This window comes from Orbicella franksi, chromosome 9, assembly GCF_964199315.1.
Source record: "Orbicella franksi chromosome 9, jaOrbFran1.1, whole genome shotgun sequence".
Taxonomy (NCBI): Eukaryota; Metazoa; Cnidaria; class Anthozoa; order Scleractinia; family Merulinidae; genus Orbicella; species Orbicella franksi.
The window spans coordinates 27,660,698-27,683,065 of NC_138153.1; the positions used below are offsets into that span (position 1 = coordinate 27,660,698).

Consider the following 22,368-nt stretch of genomic DNA (forward strand, 5'->3'; position numbering starts at 1 on the left):
AATCTATTTTTGTCCCAGACGACCGGACAGCACTTTTTCGAGCCCTGTCAAAACAGTTGAAAAGACAGACAACAAACAACACAATTTATTAAAGTTCGACATCAAGAACTTGAATTCAGGAAAGTTAAAAAATGTGGAAGTTTATTATAGCAAAACTGCTGAATTTTGACAAGTATTGTACAAGTATTACAGACACACCGATTTTAACTGAACACCAAAGAAGGTCCTGAGGGCGGATGCTTAATAAAGATTTCACTGTTCTGCGGTGTGATGTCAATTTTTTAGCGATACAAACACCAGTGACACAAAGAACATAGCATACAACACCCTCATCAAAACACAGACAGAATATCATTATTGGCTGGCACAGAACACCAGAGTTGTAAAATGCAACTTCTTTTATCTTTTTACACGATGAACATTGCTTTCAATGGGTGCATTATTCTAGAAATATTGCCGTCCCTGTCAAGAAAATAACTTAGAATAAACTTGTTTCTCTTTTTCATGTTTCTGTTTCTTTAACTTCTTTACTCTTTCAATTTCGTCTCTGATCTCTGCAAGATATAGAAGCAATAGAGAGTCACTTAAGGGAGTTGGTCTCTAATAGGAGACATTTACATGTATCATAGCCTGCAAGCAGGCTATGATACATACACACAACTTAGGCAGTTGTGAAATTAAAGCCTGAAAAAAAAAAAACATTCAGGCCTGAATGGAATTTTTTTTTTTTCAGGCTTTAATCTCACAACTGCTTAAGTTGTGTGTATAACTGCGATGATCAATCATGTCTTCATATCATTCTCTGCAGTTGAAATCTATGAACTTTCATATAATTATTCCTTTGTTATTTATATATTTGTAACTAAATTATGGAATATATATTTGTGTCTTACTTTTATCTTCAGGGTGCAGAATGGAAACAGCTTGTAGATTATCCTGTTGATAAAAAATGACCACCATATGAATAGACCTTTTTCGACTGGGCGGTTTGTTGCCCCATTTCAGACCATGTGATGATACTCTTGAGAATTCTTCCTTTCAGATTTTCGAATAGTCGCGTGCATATGAATAAATTATTTTTAGATGGATAAAAGAACAAATCTCTAGAGAATATCACGTGATCTGTAATGGGAAAACAAACCGCCCAAGCAAAAAAGGTCTATTGCAGTTAAAAGGCAAACCAATAAAGCAAATACATGTATCACTGGAAAGCACTGAGCTAAACATTGTCAGTGGTTAGTTACTGGTAAGCAATCATTTGTTTACAGATGCCAAAGGCAAAAACAATTAAATAATTTGGCAATGGTGGTTATAGGGCCCAGGGGGGGGGGGGCTGTCCCCCCCGCCCTTATTCTGGGTAAAAGAAGGAAAAAAATCACAGAAGGAAGAAAAGCTGGCAGGGCAAGCAAAACCACCCCCCTCCTCCCTCCTCCCCCCCCCCCCCCCCATTAGCTCAAGGTATGGATCTGCCACTGATTTGACACTCTACTTACAAACTGTGATCTTTTATAATGAGACCTAATTTTGTGATTTGACTAGTGAGCTTGTTTTTCCTGATTTTTTCTGTATTCTGTTATCCTTTCCCTCACCCCACAAAGGCTTTTTTCTAATTAGCTGTCAACATACCATTGCCTCTTTAAAGTCGTTCATATTTGCCTTAGCCTGTCCTCTCCTGAAAAGAGCTTTTGCATTTTTCTCATCTTCATCCAGAACCTGGCAATAGGATGACAAGAAACATTACTACAAACCTTAATCAATGGTTGTTAATAAATACAGCTCTTGTTTGGTATAGAAGACACAGTTGATGTAAAACAATAGAGGACAAAAGAACAAAAGAACAAGGAAAACAATGAAAACAATAGGTTTGTGAGGTAGTGTTCTATTGTGGTGTGTCCTGTGACTTCTGTGTCTTCTACACCAAGGAGTAGCTGTAAACCCTGTAAAGTACACAGTCATTTTGTGGCAACTCTCTAAAACAAATGACCTTCAAATAAAACATGCTGATCACAAATCTGGACTTTTTGGAAAGTAATTAGTGGGGGAAAAGATACCAGAGAAGATACATTGATTCAACTGATTTACTCCTTACTACAACTCCAGACCCAAACAGCAATCTTTGTCGATGTCATAATTGTTTCAAATTTTGCCCCATTAGCATACCAACCACTTTGAATTAAGAAGGGATCATGCTACATACAAATTGACTCCAAAAGGTTAAAGAGCTTTTGAAACTCAGAAAGTGGAGGAAGTTAATAAGCTCTTTGGATTTACATGCAATATTTAAGGAGATGATTATTGATTTTCAAATGCTTCAAAATTTCAAGGTGGCAAAAACTCTAGTTAATCCATACGTTCTTTGAAAAATTCTGAATGATCAACCTCTTGGGACAGTTGCTCGTTCAGTGACTGCAGTGCCCTTTTAAAATTCAGAGCTGAGTTTTGTAGCTTGATCTGAAATTGTAAATATTTTTAGTCTCATTGTACCTCATCACAATCAGCCACTGCTCCTGCATTGTCTCCTAGTTTGAGTTTACAAGCAGCTCTGAAAATGAAGGTTCTCAACATTCAGCAATGTTATAATAGCAATTGTAATGTCGCTCAGGGTCAAGGCAAATAGACACATGAAGGAAAACAGGCTAAGTTCTTCACAACGCAAGGTTTATTTTCAACTCTCTATACATTTCCTAACTCCGGTCGTAAACCCTATATGAACACAAAGGGCTATACAGAACAAAACAAAGAGACTCTATCCCAGTTCATAAGAAAGCCTCTGTTGCGGTCTAACCACAGGAAATTCGGTAAGAAACAACTGCAACTGTGTATACAAAGAAACCTTGCAATCATAAACATGTGTGACATTCGACCCTGGTCACGAAATCCTAGCTTCGCTACACTATGTAAGCTGTGTACATATTGTAAGGGTGTTCAGAATGATTCGTAAAATAAGACAGTCACGTTTTTGCAGATATCAGAGACATGAGAATACATAAGGGCTTCCTGCATTTAGGGACATACCCATATACCCATCTCTTGAAATAAGGTCTAAGAATCTTGGATTCTTACAACTGTAGAACTGCAGCAGATCTTGGAATCTCAAATTTTAAGAACTGGGGTCTTAAAAGTCTCGCAAGCTAGGGCAAGCTGAAGAAAATAAATGCTGTGTCCACCTGCCTTTATGGAGGTTGGTATAAGTGGTTTGAACACATGTGAACGAACAGTTTATCTATGATCAAATAATGAAACTGAGATTCCACTTAACAGTGTTTTTTTGGAATCTTTGTCTAAACCCTGATAATTTTGAACCCCAAACTACCATGTACAGTGTATGTCTAGCTTAGGCTTCCATTAAACAACTGGTCCACAGCTTCTCACCTGTTTAAATGACAACTGATTGACAATGATTTAAAACGTTGTGTTATTTTTTCCTCCTCCTTATCTGGTTGATCCTTTTCGCCTTCACTAGAGCTTTTTTCTTCGACTGACTCTGCATGATCAAGATACCTAAAAGATGTGATTCAAGAGATGACTCAAGAGCAATGCTATAGCCTATGTTACAGCTACCGTGACAGAAAACATCAGAGAGTGTCTGTGTGTTGCTCTTGATAATCAGGACTATCTAATGTACAAACTGTATAAAATTTTCAATTTCATGATTGTGGATCAATAATTCAAATTTTGTTCTTCATCCCTCAAGCCAATTGATTTTCATATTCCTTTGTTTAAGATTACAATCATAAACACGAGACAAAGGAAGATAGCATCAAAGAGTTCATGGAAATTACATTTAACTTTATCTTGCCTTAGTGTCTTGGTGTACTTCTTTTCGGCAACTTTGTAATCTTGTGCCTTGAACTGTTCATTTCCAATACCTTTCAGTTTCTCTGCTGCATCTAATATTTCTTCAATCTGGATCATAAAAACAGTACAAACAGCTATGTCCAGTAGTAGAAAGAAAACTGCAGTTCACTTAATTATTGGTCTGGCTTAACAGGGAAATACTTGACATAATGATATTATTATCGTATCAGGATGACTTCCTTTTCCACACATTAATTATTACAGCCCAAATTTTAAGCAGCCTTTTTTTGGTCTCATTCCCCTTTTTGCTTCTCGTTCAATATACTAGTTTACTGGTTACTGTTACAATGTCTTGCCTTGCTGAGTCCTGAGTCTTCAGGCCAATCAGGCAACAAGTCACCTGTTCCATCATCAACACATATGCCATCATCTTCTCCTGGCTGCAGCTCACCACAGTCATCAATCACACATTGCTAGAACATAAAAGAAATATTATTTAATACTGTCTATACACAGGGACAGAAAACGTTGGGCAATAATCAACTGCTTTACTGACTGTACCGTGGAGGCGCGGTGGCCTTGTGGCTAGTGCGCTTGATTCCGGATCAAGCAGTCCGGGTTAGAGCATGGGCCAGGGACATTGTGTTGTGTTCTTAGGCAACACACTTTACTCTCACAGTGCCTCTCTCCACCCAGGTGTATAAGATGGGCACTGACTGATAAAATGCTGGGGGTAACCCTGTAATGGACTAGCATCCCACCCAGGGGGGAGTAGAAACATTGCTGGTTGTTTTATGCTACAGACATGGAGATAACTACAGAACCGAGATAATTGCTGGTCTGATGGGCCACAACTCATACCGTACACTGTTATTGTTAGTCTTCTACTCCATAAGGCCATGCTATCAGTTACTAATAATTATTTTGAATACCCATTTAGTTCACCTATAAGGACTTTTGGGACGAAATAAAACTGCTGCACACTTATTTGTCATAATCACTGAGTGAAGTACTTATCACAGTTTTTGAATAATTTGTAGCAATTTCTGTTGCATCCACTTGCTCACCAAACCAGGGATATTTTAAAACAAACGCCATCTCTCGTAAAGAACTGACAGGCAGAGTAGCTGACTGATTTTTGCTGGCAGCTGAGTACTTTGGACAATCCTTCAATTCCCGTGAGGTGATAATTAATTCAACCTTAGGCTTTTCAACTGTTGCCTGAAAAAAATTTAAAGTTCATAATCTCATAATTTTGTGGAGGTGCAGTTGCCTCAAGGTTAGTGCGCTCGTCCCCAGAATGAGGGGTCCGGGTTCGAGCCTTGGCCAGGGTCACTGTGTTGTGTTTTTGGGCAAGACACTTAACTCTCACAGTGCCTCTCTCCACTCAGGAGTACAAATGGGTACCGTCGAATTGTTAGGGAAACCCAATCTATCAAATTGCCGGGAAGTGACCTGCGATGGACTAGCATTCCGTCCAGGGGAAGTAGAAATACTCCCAGCCACTTCATGCTACAGAAACCGGGATAAGCTCCGGTAACTATGAGCCAGTCGGCTCCAAGGCTTCACTTAATCTCATAATTAAAGTTCTTAGTTTCCAATAACTTAGTAACAACTAAAAGGTGTGCCTGACCTTAACAGGTTTTTCTTGCTCAACAGGTGTGTTTTCAAGTGCTCTAACAATGTTCATTCCCTTAGAGACTTGGCCAAAGACAACGTGCTTCCCATCAAGATGTCCAGTTGGAACAGTAGTGATGAAAAACTGGGAACCATTTGTGTTTGGACCAGCATTTGCCATAGATAGTAAACCAGGTTTATCATGCTGCAAGGAATTCATCAACATGTCTTCATTTAATAACTAGTTAAGATTCAATACTGTTACGTGCCCCAGATACAGGATTTTAGTGAAAGGGGTTTGAGATACAGACCACCGAAGGTGGTCCCCTGTAGAAGGGCTCTGAGGGCATCCTTCACCAGAAAATTGACATCCTTGGAAATGGGATTTCTGGCATTCTGAGGCCCAGTGAGTCAGCATATTATAACGTCTCATTTTTTTTATTTAGGGGTTCATTGCGGATTGACGTCAACTGCTCTATTCTACAAGATGCAGGTAATAATTCTGGGTAGCTAATATTAACTATGTTAAAGTCTGTGTTGCATGACTTTACTAGCTACAGTGGTTGTTTTATCACTAGTTGAACTTAATCGCATAGCTAAATAATTCTTAGTTTTGATTGCATTTCTGACTACAAAATACAGAATAATACTGTTGCTGAAAATCAAAGCATGAAGTCTGTCGCCATTCAGTGTTCAGACTAGATTACTGACCCACAACTGAATGTAAGTTACATTTGAATGAATCAGTTTTTTGCACCATTGTATACTATTAATATTAATATTTGGTTTTTAGTGATATCTAGAATAATCAAGGACTCATTCAGTTATCACCAGTCCATTAATCAAAATGGACACTTTCATACCTTTAAGTCAAAGTTTTCATCCTCAAATTTTTCTCCATAAATAGATTCTCCACCTGTACCATTGTGATTTGTAAAATCACCACCTTGGACCATGAAACCCTTGATAACTAGAACAAAATCAAGTTTATCGTCAGCATCAAGTAAAATTAGTTAGTTAATTAATTAAAAAATTAAAACTTTATTTAAGTGTCAAAGTGTTAAAATAAATCTCTCTTTGTTATTGGGAATCTAATGAATTTATTACAGTGTAATTTTCACAAAAATGAACTCAACGAATTATTTTTAAAAAAGTTAATATATATATATTTGTAAGTTCTCTCAAACCAGATGGACACGTAGTCAAGAGGGCACTAGAGTGGAACCCACAGGGGAAGCAAAAGAGAGGGAGACCCCAAAACAGCTGGAGGCGCACGAGAATGGCAGAGTTGGCGGCGAAGCATGTTACGTGGAATGAGGCAAAAGGCACTGCACAAAATAGGGTTAGGTGGCGCGCGCTAGTTGAGGACCTATGTTCCACTTAGGAATGAAGAGGATTAAGTAAGTAAGTAAGTAAGTAAGTTCTCTCAATCATGAGTTTTCATCCTGCTCTTATTGTATGAAAATAAGGAGCTTGTATTGCATTATCAGTAATATATAACAAATTATCAAATATGCTGTTTACTTCTATGAAATGTTGAGCCCTTGTAATGAAGTGGTTTCCCTGTTGCTGCACTGTTCCCTTTGTCTCCGACACACAGTGACCGAAAGTTCTCTGCTGTCTTTGGACACTTGTCAGCAAATAACTCCAGCACTATTCTTCCAGCTATTGAATAATAAAAACACACCAGAAGTTAATGAATATGAACAAAAGTTTACATCTCTAGCACTGGGTATTGTGTTATCATATTTGCAAGTAGGCTGTGATTGTTTGGTTGCATTGTTGAACATTGAGCAATTTCAATCCTTATGGGTGCATCTTGTTTTGTTGAGAGGACAACAACAAAGGGCAAATGAGTAGTTGTAGAAAATATCCACACCTCCCTCATGAAAAGGATTTTTTCTAAGAACCCCTCCCCCCCCCCCCCCTTAGTTAAGCTTTATACATTTCTTTAAAAGTACCTTGGGGTTGCAGAATCAGTGGGGCATGCCCACAAAATGTTACAATTTGAGAACTGGAACCTAATTCAAAATTGTTACTCCAGAAACACTAGTAAATTCCACAAAGCAGAAATTACAATGAGGTAATTGTCCAGAGCATTTGCCTTAATTTCTGCCATAATGTTCACAGTCTTTTTCAACGCTTTCTGCTTTACTTCTCCAAAAAGGGGGGGGGGGTGGTGGCTGGCCATCCAATCCACCATACCCCCCCTTCCCCTCATCCCCCCTGAATTCAACTTGATGATTTCTATTTTTTACTTTACTTTATAAGCTTTTGAAAAAATTTCCACCTAAAATACCTAAAATCTGTACCTCCTTTCTAGAAAAGAAAAAAAGTCAAATAATTTTCTTAACACAAAGTGAGTTTCAAAAACTCTCAAATGTTCTCAAATTCTCGACCTTTGACCATGTTTTACATGCTTTGCCGATGTTTTCGTGCGGCTGCTTATATGAAGCATGATTCAAGAAAACATGTCGTAACCGTATGGAAAATTTGTAAAGGTGAAAAAATGGTCCACTCACCTCTTTCGCTACCAATAGAGATGTCAAAAAAACACCTAGGGTTACTGTTCTCTGACATTTTTCACGCGAAAAGAAAGAGAAAATACTCTCACTGCACACGGCACACGAGGACACACGAGGATGTCTCCTACCACGTGACACGCAGGAGGATACCGCTGATCAGACCACTGATTGCCAGACAAAATGGCGGCTGCGCGATAATCGCATATCGAGAACTACTTTTCTCGAGGACGTAGTCACGCTTTATCACGGAGACAAAATGTCCAACAAAATGAAGACAGCGATTTTTATCGGGGGATTTGCAGTTTTTACCCTTGGAGCGTTGTATCCTGTTGTGGTGTATCCAAAACTACATCCAGAAGTGTACCGTAAGTTGTGATAGTTTCGTACATACATACATACATACATGATTTATTTGATAAAGCAGGTTACAGATCAATTGGCAAGACGTTAAGTCCTGATGTGGACCTGCACTATCTAAGATAATAAATTACAATAAGATCCTATTGTCGAGTCTGCGAGCTTACGTTTCATTTATTGGCGACCCTAATAGGTTTTTACTAGCTACAACACATAGTGGCGGGGGGTGGGGGGGACAGGGGGGTCAGAACCTCCCGCTTTCGGTACCCTGCTCTCCCGCTTCCCGTACCTTACATCGATCTCCCGACATGATCCCGCTGTCAGTCTTGCTCCCGTCCCGGGAGAGTACAAAACATGGACCCCCTCCGTGGACGACGTCCATGGACGAGGTCCATAAAAATATGGACCGGGTCCATGGACCCCCTTTCATAGTCGGGGTCCATCGACCCCCTATTTTTACGACCCCTAAAAATACTAATAGCAAGCAATAATAAAATAAAATAATAAACTAAGTAAATTGAAAAAAAAAAAATTAATTCACAGTCATATTTCTATTTAATATTTAATTAATTTTCAACTTTGAAATCTTTCATAAAGTCACATTTTAATAGCATTTCTTTAATATTCATCTTCATGTAAAGTAGAAAAAAAACATCAAAACTTTATAAGATTAAAAAAAGCCTACAAGGAAACTCAAAGGAATCATAATAAAAAGAGCAGTCCTTACTTTCGCCCACGTTAGCCTTGTTTGATGTGAAAGAAAGCGCGAGTAAAGTCACATGGAGGTGCGAGCCAGCAATAAAGCATACCAGCAGTCTTTCTTTATATGGGCTAGTAAAAATAGGGGGTCCATGGACCTGGTCCATATTTTGATGGACCCAGTCCATGGACCTGGTCCACGGAGGGGGTCCATGGACTAGGGGTCCATGTTTTGTACTCTCCCGTGTTTTGAGTCTCCTAATTTACTGGTCATTTAGCTGTGCAATCCTTGGACCTTTCCTTTTCCTTTTTTTCCTCTGTGTTCAGCCTTGCTCCTCAGACTCGCATCTTTTGACAGCTTAAGTGACAACATGACCTATGACGCATGACGTAACCACCATCAAAGGGTTTCCAATTTTATCGCAAGTTAGCCTAAGTTTTTTAGCCTAAGGGCGAATGTTTGTTTACTTATAGGCCCAGAAGTGTCAAAATTAAAGATGCTGACAAGTCAAATAACATTTTGAGTTCTTGTTTTTGAAAGTGTTTGAATGTTTGACCCTAACCCTAATGAATGAGAAAAATTAGCATTTTGCATCTCTCTCCCGATTCCCATCCTTTTGGAATTCCTGCTTCCCGCCCTTTCTGCTCCCACTAATGTTTTAGGAAAAATTACAATAAGCAATAACCAAAGGTTTTTTGATTGAAAATGATTCTTCTGACAGTAAACTTTCACAAAGACCTTTTCTACAGACTTTTGTCACAGTTCTACTTGAGGTCTACTTTGGGTCAATAAATTTAAAACAAACTGTACTGTATTTAATTTCTTTACAGAGCAAGTTCAGAGTGAAACAAGAAAAGACATCAAACAAGAGGACATTCAGCCTGGAAGTGAGTGCTCACGGCTTTTTGTGGCCCACCACCTTTCATGACAGATTAGTCAGGATATTCAGCTTGTCATTAAAAATAATAATAACAATGACAATAACAACAGCAACAGTGATGATGATGATGATTATGATAATAAAACTTTATCAAGTAATGTTCAGCGTAAGAAGTAGGCAGAAATCGCTGATTGAATGCAAAGTCTTCGTTGGGATCAAAGGTGCTAATTGCTTAATTTGATAAAATCCCACTCATTTCATTGGCTCTCATTAAAAAGTGTCAAACCATGCAGCCTGGGAGAAACCCACACTAATAAGGGGACACAGACTAGTACAAAATACCAAACTGAGAACACTAAGATATCTACACTAAAACTGATGTTTCATAATGAATACTTTTGAAAATACTTGTGATTTTGTAAATTTCAGATATGAAAGTCTGGTCAGACCCCTTTAACAGGAAATGAAGACTTCAATCAAGAGGTCAAGACGAGCAATGGAGGTTAAGAGAATATCTTGCAGACACAAGGAAAATTGGAAGGCACAGAATAGAAGCAGAAATAATATAAAACTGAACATTGCAAACAGCTTGTACTGATATTGTCTAAAACTACATCCCCAAGGGGACTCCTGAAGGTGACTCCCCATAAGGAACTAAATAACAATAATTTACAGGGATGTGTGCATAAGACATTTTTACAAAGAAACCTTAGAAAAGGGCTGTCATTAAGGGCTGTAACCCATAACTAAACACCTGTTACCATTGAGGATGCTTGATGGACCCTTGATTTTATGGGTGAACTTGCCTATTAAGAGATCAAATATTGAGTGGCTTGTTAAAGCATTTGACAAGAAAGATTTAAAGTATTGTCAGTCAACGTGTTTGATGCATCAAGCATCGTTCTCAAGATTGAGGTCATTAATACTAATGTCAAAGTTGCCTAATATATGAAATCCTATTCATAAAAGATCTAGAACCATCAATCAACATGCAGTCTGGCTTGATCTGCGCGAAGCTATTCTCTGATGATTAATACATTTATATAATCCACACATACGAGAATGCAATCTATTTCAAACTCAACTCGTAATAATTAACAATTAGACCCGTAGCCCGCAAGGGCTACAGGTCAATAGCCCATAAGGCGAAGCCGAAGGGTCTAATTGTTTTAGTATCACCCAACTAGTCTGACAGAAAAGGCAATAATAAAGTTAGCAAATGCAAGTTGAAGAAATATTTATTTGGGAATAAAGTGAAAGAAAGCGTAACGCTCGATTGCGCCAATTTCGCTACTCGAGGACTATTACTAATACTCCTCTAGTAGCGCAGCCAATCAAAATGCAGGATTTGCATTAGTCCACTAGTTGGGTGATACTAATTATTATTAAATAACCACTTTGTCATTAGCATTAACGACCTCAGTCTTGAGAATGATGCTTGATGCACCAAAACGTTGATTGACAATAATTTTAATCTAACTTGCCTATCGCTGATAGAATTCACCCATAAAGTAGCATAAATAGCATGTACTTTTTTAGTTTGTTACTGGTGTGAACATCAAGGCCAAAGGTGAATCAAAACTTAATGACAGCCTTGTAGATTAGGTAGCAAGATAAATTTTATGGGATAAAGCTCCAATTCATTTTCTTTGCTGATAGGTGCAGACTTTGAAAACTTATACATCATAACATAACAGAGTGTTAAGCCACAATGCTGGTCGAAAGCCACATCCCTCTTGCTTGTTTCCAAAATATACATGTCAATTTCATTTTCTTGACAGCTAGTTCCTGTTCTTTTTTTTCGTCTTGCCCTGAAAACATATGCTAAGAAAAAGACGTGATGTTACAACTGTAAACTTGAGTCTTGGTGTGAGATATGAGAATTATGGGATTCAAGTCTTTGACTATTGCTGTCTGTGCTGTTGACAGACTGTCTCCCCACCCCCCCCCCCCCCCAGCTAGTCCTAGCTACCAATCCTTGCTCTACTGAGCAATTTTGTAAAATAAAATTAAAAAAAAAACTTAATAAATAAATTCCAATTTCTGTTATGATTTATTATTCCATTGGACTAGCTTTTAAAGAAAGAATTCACATTTGAACTCCATGGTATTAGTGTTTGTTCATTCTTTTACCCAGAGTCACCATTTCTTTTGGGCAAGAGGTCAGCAAATTTTAACAACATTTTAAAACTAGTAGTAGCACAGACAGGTGACGATTTGAAGCTCACTCTAAGATTTGTTATGGTAATACTGTCTTGTCTCTTATTATAACACTGTAGGATAAATCAATCAAAATTTGCTCAAATCTCTTTTGAACTCCCCAGGATGAGAAAAAATGGCACCATTGAATGTTCACGAGTATTTATTTGGTAAATTACCCATACATTGATCGATTTCAATGCCATCTTCTAATCTCCATACAAACTCTTACATTTCAGCCACAGTCCTCCATACAAACTCTTGTATTACGCTTGGGTGATCTGTGATAAAATGAACAATGGCCATTGCTATAGCTTTGCCTAGATTTAAAGACCTTGGACATTTTGTGACCTATTTTTCTTTTGATGGATCATTTTCTCTACCGATTTTCTACGTTAAGCAAAAAAAAATGAAGAAAAATCTATCGATTAGAAGTTTGAATTTTTTGCAAAATGCACCATCGAATTCCGTTCCTTTTAGCTCTTCGTTTATCTGTGTGGCGGTTTCAAATGCCTCTTCAAGGGTTAAGTTTTCTGAAAACGTTGGCAGCATTGAAAATTATTAATGCAACGGATTCACTTATACAAAATATTACTAACTAAAGATAGTTTGTCACTGTTGATTCATCTCTGATATTTTAAGCTTAAAACCCCGGAAACCATGCTGATTTACGCGTGCCAATTTTTCAAAATCAGACTATTTTTCTACACGCTTTATCTCTGAAACGAAGTTCATGAACCCCACTATTTTTTATTTCTGAAACAAGTAATTCATTATCTGTCCGCAGGGGAAATTTGAAGAAAATCTATTGAGTAGAACATTTTTGCGCGAACGTCCTTAAGGCACAAATTTAAAGAACAAATTTTATGGAACAAATGTTAAAGACAATTTTCGGAACAATTTTGGAATCAAGTTAAGGCACAAATTTAAAGACAAACGTTAGGGTGAGACTTTTGGGACAATTTCTTGGACCATTTCAAGAATAAAATATGGGAACAATTTAAGGGACAAATTTCGGGGACACCTTTCAAGGACAAATTTTAGGGACACCTTTCAAGGACATATTTTAGGGACAAGTTGAAACATAGTTAGCAGAGAGGAATGGTTATGAAACTCGGCAAACTTCAAAGGGTTAAACAATAGCGCGGTCTCTGATGTTGAACAGACCCGTCACATGACTCTGACCGTACACAAGTTCATTCAAGACGGCGGACAGTACAGACAGTCTGTTTCTGTGGGGAGATGATTTTGAGGCCATTTTTCCTCTCTACTAACTATGGTTGAAAGGAAAAATTTGGGGGAACATTTTTCGAACCATTCTTTAAGAGACAAATTTTAGGGACAGACTTTTAGGACCATGTTTTGGACCACAAGGGAATGTCCAAAAATGCCCACGCTCACACGCAGGTGTAGGATTAGAGTTATTAAGATAAAGTTAAGGTAAAAATCTTCGCCACTGACAGACTGGATGCAGGTAAGTCCCTTGCGCATCGACTATTCTAATGGAAAAGGGAAGGGAATGCTCAAAAATCCCTAACTGCAAGCATCTTTGGAAAAGTTAAGCTTACGGACAGGCTAGACGGGGATAATTCCTTTGCACATCGACTATTTCCATGAAAAAAAGTGAGGAAAATAGCCAGAAATCCTCACCCACAGAGGTCTTTGGAAAATCTAGGTTTAGGGCTTAGGGTTAGAGGTATATTAATATTCAGTGAGGGTTAGATTTCTTACCACAGACAGGCTGGACAGGGATAATTCTTTTCCGCATCGACTACTCCCATAAAAAAGTCAGGAAAATGGCCAGAAATCCTCACCCGCAAAGGTCTTTGAAAATTGTAGGGTTACGGGTTAGGGTTAGGGTTACTTTAAGTCAGGGTTAGATTTCTCGCCACTGACAGGCTAGGCGGTGATAACTGCTTCCTCCGTGCTTTGTCTATTCCCTTCTGAAAGGTCAGGGAAAATGCTCAGGGTTGGTTCACTTGGTCCACTTGGGGCGCGATCCATTCAACCAAAATTTCCGGAAATTTCGCTCTAAAACTGAATGTCGGCTTGGTCCCACCAGAAAAGTTTCCAAAAAGCCGGTCCACCTTTCTAAGTGGACCACTTTTCTCGGCTGGACCGGTCCAATCGAAATTGACCAAAATTGAACGTTCCATGTTCCTACTTTTATCGACAGCCCAAAACACACTGCGTAACACAGCTATGTAACTATTGCTACGCAGGGTATGTTTCTTTGATCTCTTGGTTGACGTGGTTCACTTTATCAGACTTGATTGACTTGGTTCACTAAGGCTCACGTGGCTCACGCAGCAGACTTGGCTCTCGGCTCGTCTACCTTGGCTATCGGATTTACCTGGTTCACTAGGGTCACTTGGCCTACTAGGTTCATTTGGTTTACTTGCTTTACAGGGTTAACCTTGTTAACCTGACTCATCTAGTTGACTTGATTAACCTGGGTTTCTTGGCTGACAACTTGTTCCACCTGGTTGATCTGGTTCTTCTGGTTCACCAGCTTCAGTTGTTCCACTTTAAGTAGCTCCACAGGTTTTCATGGTCCTCTCAGTTCACTTGGTTCACGAGGTCTAGCCGGTGTACATGGTTCTCTTGGCTCATCTTGTTCTCCTGGTTCACTAGGGGCGCTTTCCTTATAGCTTTGGATGACATTTTCTATTTGAATTTCCGGACAATTCCAGTGACGAACAGAACAGTATTTTCCAGAAAAGAGGACAACCACACGAGGTATACCCAATGTTTCGGATATTTCTTACCTGGAATTTCCATTCCATTAGATTTTCCTGCCGAAATTCTTGGAATTTTCAGTTATATGGTTTGCTTATAGCAAATTCAGCAATTTCGGGATATTTTTCAAACTTTGCCAAGAAATTTCCGTGCCATTCGTCCCCGTTTTGATATTTTTGAACTTTTTGGTCGAATGGAAGGCTCCCTAGGCTCACATAGCCGACGTTGCCGGTTCTCATGGCTCTTGTTGTTTTTGTTCACTTACGGACCTTACGGCAAGTGGGTCCTCTCGATTACCATATTCACCCACTAGTCGTTTTTCTTGTTTCACCAAATTTGCCTCATTCCTCCTTGGTCTTCTAGTCTGTCCTCTTGTTCTTCCTGCTTCACCTGGTTCATACAGTTGACTTGGTTTACCTCGTGCTTTTTTCCGGCTCACCTTAGTCCGCCTGGCTTTCCTGCTTAACTTGGCGTATCTGGTTCACGATGGGCCTGGTGCACTTGGCTAACCAATTTATTCGGTTCATGTGGTGCTCTTGGTGTCTTATGGGGTGGGTCTTGCCTAGTTCCTAGGCTTCGATATTTCGCCTCGGGTCAATCGTTTTTGGGTCACGTGGTCTCGGATACGTCTTCGAAACAAATAGACCGTAAAGGCCTAGGAGGAAGCCGTACAGGAACTAGGCAAGGGGCGGCCATCAAGCGGCAGTTAAATCGGAAATAAGGAGCAACAAACTCTTCTTTATTACCGTCAATTTTAACAATAATTCAAAAAACAAACGTTAATATTGAAGGTAATATTGACAGAGGTCGTTGTTTTAGTCACCTGTTAGACACATAGCCCTTACTCGTCCTTAGAAAAAATTGCTTTCTGCTCGACAGCCGAACACAGTCAAGCCCGATAGTGACTATGCTGGACTGGGTTCGAGTGAGGTCGAGTGCTGAATATTCGATAAGAAAAATCTGTAAAGGATATCTCGATAACTTGAAAATAAGTAGCTGATAGTCTCATTAGAGTTATATTAACTAATTAATAATTATTTTTGCCTGCATGACAGACATATTGACATTCAGTTTTCAAATTGAGACATTAGCAAAATATATGAGACGTGTGCAAGCATTATAACACTGTAGTTTACTGTGCACATGTCTATTCTAAATTAGCCTAAATTCATTTCCAATTGTTTCACATTCTGTTTGCACTTTGTAGTCCTAAGGCTGGTTTCCAAATGATCGCTATGTTCAATACGGCCACTGCAGGAAAAGTTCAGCGATCACTGCGATTGCGATTGTATAGAACCGACTCGTCCCTCCATTAGTCCTATCGCAACGACCGTAGCAAACATATGGAAACAGGCAGTGTTAGGAACGCTCAACGTCCTCTGAAATGATCGCAGTGATCTAATGGCCATTCCATTTCATATCCACCCCTCCCCGCCCCCCCCCCCCCCCACCTCTATTGACGAAATTCTCTGCAAGGGTAGAAGGAAAGGTCAAAATTTCTTAAGGTCACCGTCCTTGGACGAGATTTTTCTGAGGGGTATAAGGAATAAGTCGAAAATTTCCGAAGGTCACGAGGACGCTTTTGAGATTTTCTGAGGGTCAGTATTGAGAAGATCTAAATTTTCTAGACAGTCACAAGGTTACCTTGCATTTTTTTTTTCTGAGGGTTCGTGAAAAAAACGTGTCGGCACTTCGATCTTTTCTTAGGGGGTTGGCAGTCAAATGACCTTCATCAATAGGGGGGTGTGGATGTTAAATGGAATGGCCCTATGGAAACCAGCCTTTAGCTATAGCCAGAGCTGCTGGTTAAATTAATAATTATACTGATTCCACATTGAGGTTATCTTCGTAAGGTGAAGGGTTATGTGATACGGCAGTCTGATTTCCTTTCTTGTTCCTGTAAATATGCAGTGAAGAAAGAAGATTGGATTAGTGGAGTTATTTTCCTCTAAGACTGTCTCAACTTCCCAAAACCAAAACCAGAATAGACCAGTTTTCACTGGAGTGTCAAAGTTTTGGTTTGCATTACTATGCTACACGATTCGCTTAAAAAACTTGCGCCACTTTGTCATCCAATCAGGAGTAGAACCAAATCCAATCACGCGTGGTTCACACTTGTTTTCCCACTCTTTACGTCGACTACACTTGTCTGCTTATACGTTTTGATTGGTCCCCTGGATTGTCTACGGCGATTTTCAATTTGTAAATCTGTAAACAGTGAACCAATCAAAATTCGAAGTCATAACATGTAGCCGACGCAAAGCGCGGGAAAATGTGTGCGACCGCGTTTGGTTTTACTTCTGATTGGATGAAAAAGTGGCGCGAGTTTTTTACCAATCGTTCAGAAGTTGCAGGACTGTGTCAAGCACACTTGAAAAGTAACAAACATACCTGTCTTCGCCGCCTGTTTTGCTCCTCCCTCTCAGATTCCGCCAAGGCTCGTGCTAAAGCCCGGTCTTCATCTTCTTGTGTTGTTTGTGGTGGACTGGGAGGCTTCACCTTTGACTGATCCTGTAAAGAGGCTTGTATTGCTAGTGCCAGGGCTTCATCCTCACTCTATAAACAATGATATTTCAGCTTGTAAAATCTACAACAACATCACTTATTAGGCCCTGCCAACACTACGTCGGAGAGATCTGAAAACAGTGTTTTCACTCTAAAAACGCATCAAATCTTTTCCGTCCACACAACGCCGGCCTGAGAAATTTGAAAACGCAACAATTACCGGTCATTTTGGATTTGTGTTTTAGGAAAACTCGATCGGTGCAAGGAAATCACATAATTAACTTATCGTGACGCCATCATTTTCAAAAAGCTTCGTTTTCAAAATGTTTTCCGTCCACACGAAAACGAAAAGCTGGCGTTTTCAAACTCCTCCGGTTTGAAGAGCGTTTTCGAAAAGCTCTGTTTTCGTTACAGATTAGTGTGGACGGTAGGCCTCACCGTAGAAATAAAGCTGCGTTTTCAAATTTCTCCGACGTAGTGTGGATGGGGTCTTAGTCTTGGGTTGACTGAGAATAGTCATGGTATTTACCATTGCTGGTTGTGGAATGGGTTGATGACTTCGTGGCTGTTCTTGCCTTTCTCGTCTTGATCTGCAAGTCAGACAAATATAGTTGCCAGTATCCAAATAGAAACATATATGTATATTGTTGAAACATATATGTGCATGTTATTTACTGGCTGCGAGGTCCGTATTGGGAAAAACTGTGCCCGAGGTCTTGAGTACAGCCCGATGCTTCAGGCCGAGGGCCGTACTCAAGACCAAGGGTACAGTTTTTTCCAATACGGACTGACCAAGGCCGGTAAATTATGAAATAACGTGTTTATTTTTTTCTCTACAGTATTGCTTTAAAGCAACTTTTGTGACGAAATTTAATTAAAGATACACAGTTCAAATCTGGCGTACGCGTGCGTTTGACATTTCGGGATCAAAAAGCGATACTGTTTGCAGAATTCGTCCGGCTGATTTTACATGTTACACTGTGTAGCGAAGTATTAAGATTAACAAGGTTGGTTTTTGGTCAAAAATGTCCTTTATGTGCCAAAAATTGACGATAATGAAAAAGAAACGCACGATTTGAAAGAAAGGTGAGTAATGAGCTTTTAAATCTAAGCGACACACATTCACGAAAAATCGGAAATGACTTATTTGCTGCATTCTTTGACTCTGTTGAATGCTTACCTTTTACGTTATTTTACTGTGTAACAAAAAGCTTGAAAAGTTGCCAAAGTTGGAAAATTTGCAGCAGTCCATTACGGGGGTCCGGATGGGAAAATCCGGGACCGCTTGAGCGCACGCGATCAGCCAATCAGATTCAAGAATTTAGGATTCTGGAGCGCTGAGAAGCTGGAGAAAAACTAAGTTAAGTAAATTTACCTCAACAAAGTACGAATTAGACTGAAACAACATCTGTGAAAATGATAGTTTTACTCAACCCTGAGTTGTAGAAATATTCCTAGTTGAAACTGGCCAGGGACAAACTCCAAGTGCGTGGCATTGGCTTAGTGCAGACATTACTTCTCTAAAGTCTTGTCAGGGCTCTATCCAGTATGAGGCAGACCTAGGCACTTGCGCCAGTAATTTTTTTTCGTTTTCATTTTTTTATTTTTAATGGAGGAAAGTAAAACATTGGTAAATACCTAGGAAGAGTGTCATGATTTTTTTCTGGTTATGACCCTGCTTTGCCTTGTAGTGTGTGCAAGGGTATGCAGCTGAAGCTATACTGAAACGTGAGTCTATGTTACTAGAAAATATTAAGAAAGCATGAGTACATCAGAATAAATAACTATCAAAAGCTGTTTTGTAGTGTGTACCTGTCTAAATCTCTGCCCATCAATGACAAGGATGTTTGTTGTGGTTTCTTTGATACTTTTGATGATGAAGTTGCATTCTTTGCTCTGACAGCTGCGGCCTCCCTTTAGAGGATGAATAAAACAATCAGAGAAGTTAGGTAGAATGCTGGGGTTTGGTAGGTCAAAAAATAAATAAATAAAAAATTGCCAGAAATATCTGGTACACACCATTCCCAGTTCCTGGAATACTGTCAACTATATTTAAGTTACTTGCAATCTCTGTTCCATAAAAAATTAAATCCCTGCTTACTCCTTCTCTATCAATAACCCAATACAATTTAGATAGGTCTGCAAGGCGTGCATGTTTGCATGACATAACTCTCACTAGGATCCCAGCTGGTTACACATGCCTGAGTTGCTGAACTCTAGACTACTGATCCACATTACAATTTAAGGTCCTCCCCATTTCAGAGCAAGATTCATATATCTCATATGCAGTTTCCAAAATGTTCTCAAAATGTATTTTCAATTGTGTGAGCTGGGAAGCAACATACATTTATGTTTTCTTATTATGCATACAATCGCATTCTTAGGCCAAACAAAATGGCAAACAAATATTACTGGTACATAAAAAATTGTTACTTGACCTTTAATATGACAGTTAATAACGATGTTTTCTTATAGGAACAAAAGAGAGAAGATCAAAACATACCCAGCTTTCACAGATGCACTTGTTTTGCTGTAAATTAAGATATTCTTCAATGAATTAATACTTGTCTCCTGTGTGAAAGGATTGTACTAAGTAAACTATTTAATTGCTATGAAAATTAAGAAGACTTAATCAATGTTTCAGGATTAAGACTAAAATTTGGATTGTCCGAGAAAAATCAGTTGGAAAAAAGGTGCTAGAAAGGTCCCAAAATGGGTGGTTAAACTGCTCTTTTAAAAAAAATATCTCAAAATAACCTAGTCTCCTCTGCAGCTGTTATTAGGGTCGTCACACAACGCTTCTCCCCCACTAATAGTTAGTGGGGGAGAAGCATTGCGTGACGACCCTAATAACGGCTGCGGAGGAGACTAAAAATAACCAGGATTTAACCTAAAAATTCCCATCAAAAAGCTTATAAATTAAAGTTGATTAATCTGACGGGTAAAAGTGTCAGAAAAGTTGATATTCAAAAATATATGTTCAACATCATACATCTGGATCTGGTGTTGACAGCAATCAGAATTCGTATACAGTTTGAATGTGCTTTAAAGCAGTTCTTATATGATAGTAACAATGAATTCAATATATTTAACCCTTTACTCCCTAACAGTGACTTATAGATTTTACTCTGTCTAACACCAGATGATTTTACCCGTTAATGATCTTTAACAAAGAAAAAACGAACCTTCCAGCACTTCCTCGTACAACTGCAGAGCAACTGTGATCTTGCTCATGTCTGTGTTTTAAGCAAAAGTTTTGCCGACATGACTCACATCTAACAGGAATAAGCTGAAATGGGTTTAAATACAGCACATTTTACCAACTAAAGAAAATGTCACTCACAAATATTTAGCTTTAACAACAAAAGATGAACAATATGATGACATTTAAGAGTACCTAATGATTCTATAGACCTGACTTTTGTTCTAACTTACGTTAGGTTAGGATCTGGACCCTTCCCATAAAAATTTACCACTTGACTGTACATCCAGTGAAATAAATAAATTTTTAATAATAATCCTTATCTAATTCTATCTTTTATGATCCTACTGCACATTACACTGTAGAGAAATAAAAATTTGGTGGATTCTTTGAAACTATTATATTGTCTGCAAATAGTTCTAATAAGCTCTTTTTGATTTCTTTTGCAGGATGCTCAAATATTATCAGATAAAGAAAATTAAAGACTTTATTCCTTTCTTAAAGGGAAGCAAAATAATACTGTCATAGTGGCAAAGAACTTTAGTATATTTACCTCTTTTTGTTTACATCCTTTGACAGAACATCTATTAAGATAGGCCTAAGGTAAAACAAGACAAGAGTAAGATTATTATTAAATTTAATTTGCATTTGTTTTACATCATTACAGATCAACTGTGCAACTCTAGAACCCCGGCCTGCATTGTCTTTCCCTTTTGCAAGAAAGAAAATCTACTTACTTCAAATATAATTCAGTGATTAAAAGTGATTACCAGTAAGTTACTAGTTCTAGTCATGTAACATTGAATAAAACCTAAGCAAAGTGGATTTGTTTGAATTTATTTCTGCGTAAAATAATCAAGTAACACAATGGGTATACTGGGAATGCTGGAAGCTAAAGGGGTAAATAACCTTTCTCTTTGCCACTGCTGGGTCAGACTGGCAATCTCTGTCAATGTGTTCTCCAACCTACAAGTCAATTACAATAACGTCAATCACTAAATATGATTGAGCTTCTCGGAGTTACTATTAATAAAAGTCACTAGCATAGTAACACTAATACAAGGCTGCATTACACCACTGTGTCCCAAAGGCTCTGCAGTGGATCTACAGATTTCAAAAATATGGCACACCATGGATCTGTTGTGAATTTTACTGCAGATTCCAGATTCTGGCAGATTAATGGAGTTGGTGAAAAAATAGTTAGGATTGGAGGATGTTTTGTGTACCCCTATTCACCCCCCTCTAACTTCTAAGATTGTTACAGACTTGCTTTACCATTTTGTTTACCAAAGGGCATATAAGGTCCTATTGGGATTTTTCTGGATATGATATATATTCAGGTCAAGAATTAACAGGATAAAGAATATTTTGAAGAGAAATTTATGGGATATGGGATAGAAATATCCCAGGTTATAATCCATCAAATATTTTCGTTTGCACATGATTGGCCGTGGTTTAAACATGCCATGTGATTGAATATAACACGGCTAAAACTGGGAAATATTCGAGTGATATTCCCCAATTTTTAGATCCTCTGTATGGCCATCAGTTTTTCTCAAGCTTTGCTCTCGGAAAACTGTTCGCTGCTCAGAACAGATAATGTCCACGCACAAATATCCAAGCATATTTTCATGCCAAATATAATGGAGGCTATAATTAAACACCTTACCATCTTTTGAAAAGTTTGGTTAAGTCAATATATAATTATGTATGTTACAATAATAGAAAACATAGATTCGAGATGAAAACTATGTTACACTGTAGCTAAAGCCATCACCATTTTGTAAGTAATTGATACATTATATTAGACTGGGGATCATCTTTGAAAAGCCCAGCGGGGGTTTCT

General features: G+C 38.6%; 2 protein-coding genes across 2 annotated transcripts in view; both read right to left on the reverse strand.

The window, feature by feature from the left end:
• Positions 1-101: 101 nt before the first annotated feature.
• LOC145496957 (peptidyl-prolyl cis-trans isomerase D-like) lies at positions 102-8,305 on the reverse strand. Its single transcript, XM_081476726.1, has 11 exons — positions 7,938-8,305; positions 6,940-7,080; positions 6,279-6,385; positions 5,432-5,620; positions 4,155-4,271; positions 3,800-3,906; positions 3,373-3,501; positions 2,485-2,542; positions 1,627-1,713; positions 894-936; positions 102-554 (listed from the first exon to the last, which is right to left on the reverse strand). Exons 1-11 carry the CDS (start codon positions 7,993-7,995, stop codon positions 466-468), a joined length of 1,125 nt encoding a protein of 374 aa, XP_081332852.1. The 5' UTR covers positions 7,996-8,305; the 3' UTR covers positions 102-465.
• A 7,955-nt stretch (positions 8,306-16,260) lies between these two features.
• The window catches only part of LOC145496959 (AN1-type zinc finger protein 2A-like), a 6,961-nt gene continuing 853 nt past the window's right edge, over positions 16,261-22,368 (reverse strand). The window contains exons 5-12 of the mRNA XM_081476728.1: positions 21,432-21,488; positions 21,076-21,120; positions 20,506-20,609; positions 19,824-19,850; positions 19,133-19,234; positions 17,850-17,910; positions 17,207-17,371; positions 16,261-16,712 (exon numbers count right to left, since the gene is read on the reverse strand). Of these exons, the coding sequence (XP_081332854.1) occupies positions 16,677-16,712; positions 17,207-17,371; positions 17,850-17,910; positions 19,133-19,234; positions 19,824-19,850; positions 20,506-20,609; positions 21,076-21,120; positions 21,432-21,488 (597 nt within the window). The 3' untranslated portion in view covers positions 16,261-16,676. The remainder of the gene's footprint in view (positions 16,713-17,206; positions 17,372-17,849; positions 17,911-19,132; positions 19,235-19,823; positions 19,851-20,505; positions 20,610-21,075; positions 21,121-21,431; positions 21,489-22,368) is intronic.

Bases quoted from the DNA above. Each gene is read 5' to 3' on its own strand.
- LOC145496957 (XM_081476726.1), bottom strand. From the start codon at position 7,995: ATGTCAGAGAACAGTAACCCTAGGTGTTTTTTTGACATCTCTATTGGT. The intron at 7,081-7,937 runs GTGAGTGGACCA...ATTATTCAATAG, and splicing joins CTCTATTGGTAGCGAAAGAG to CTGGAAGAATAGTGCTGGAG. The intron at 555-893 runs GTAAGACACAAA...TATATCTTGCAG, and splicing joins TCTGCACCCTGAAGATAAAA to AGATCAGAGACGAAATTGAA.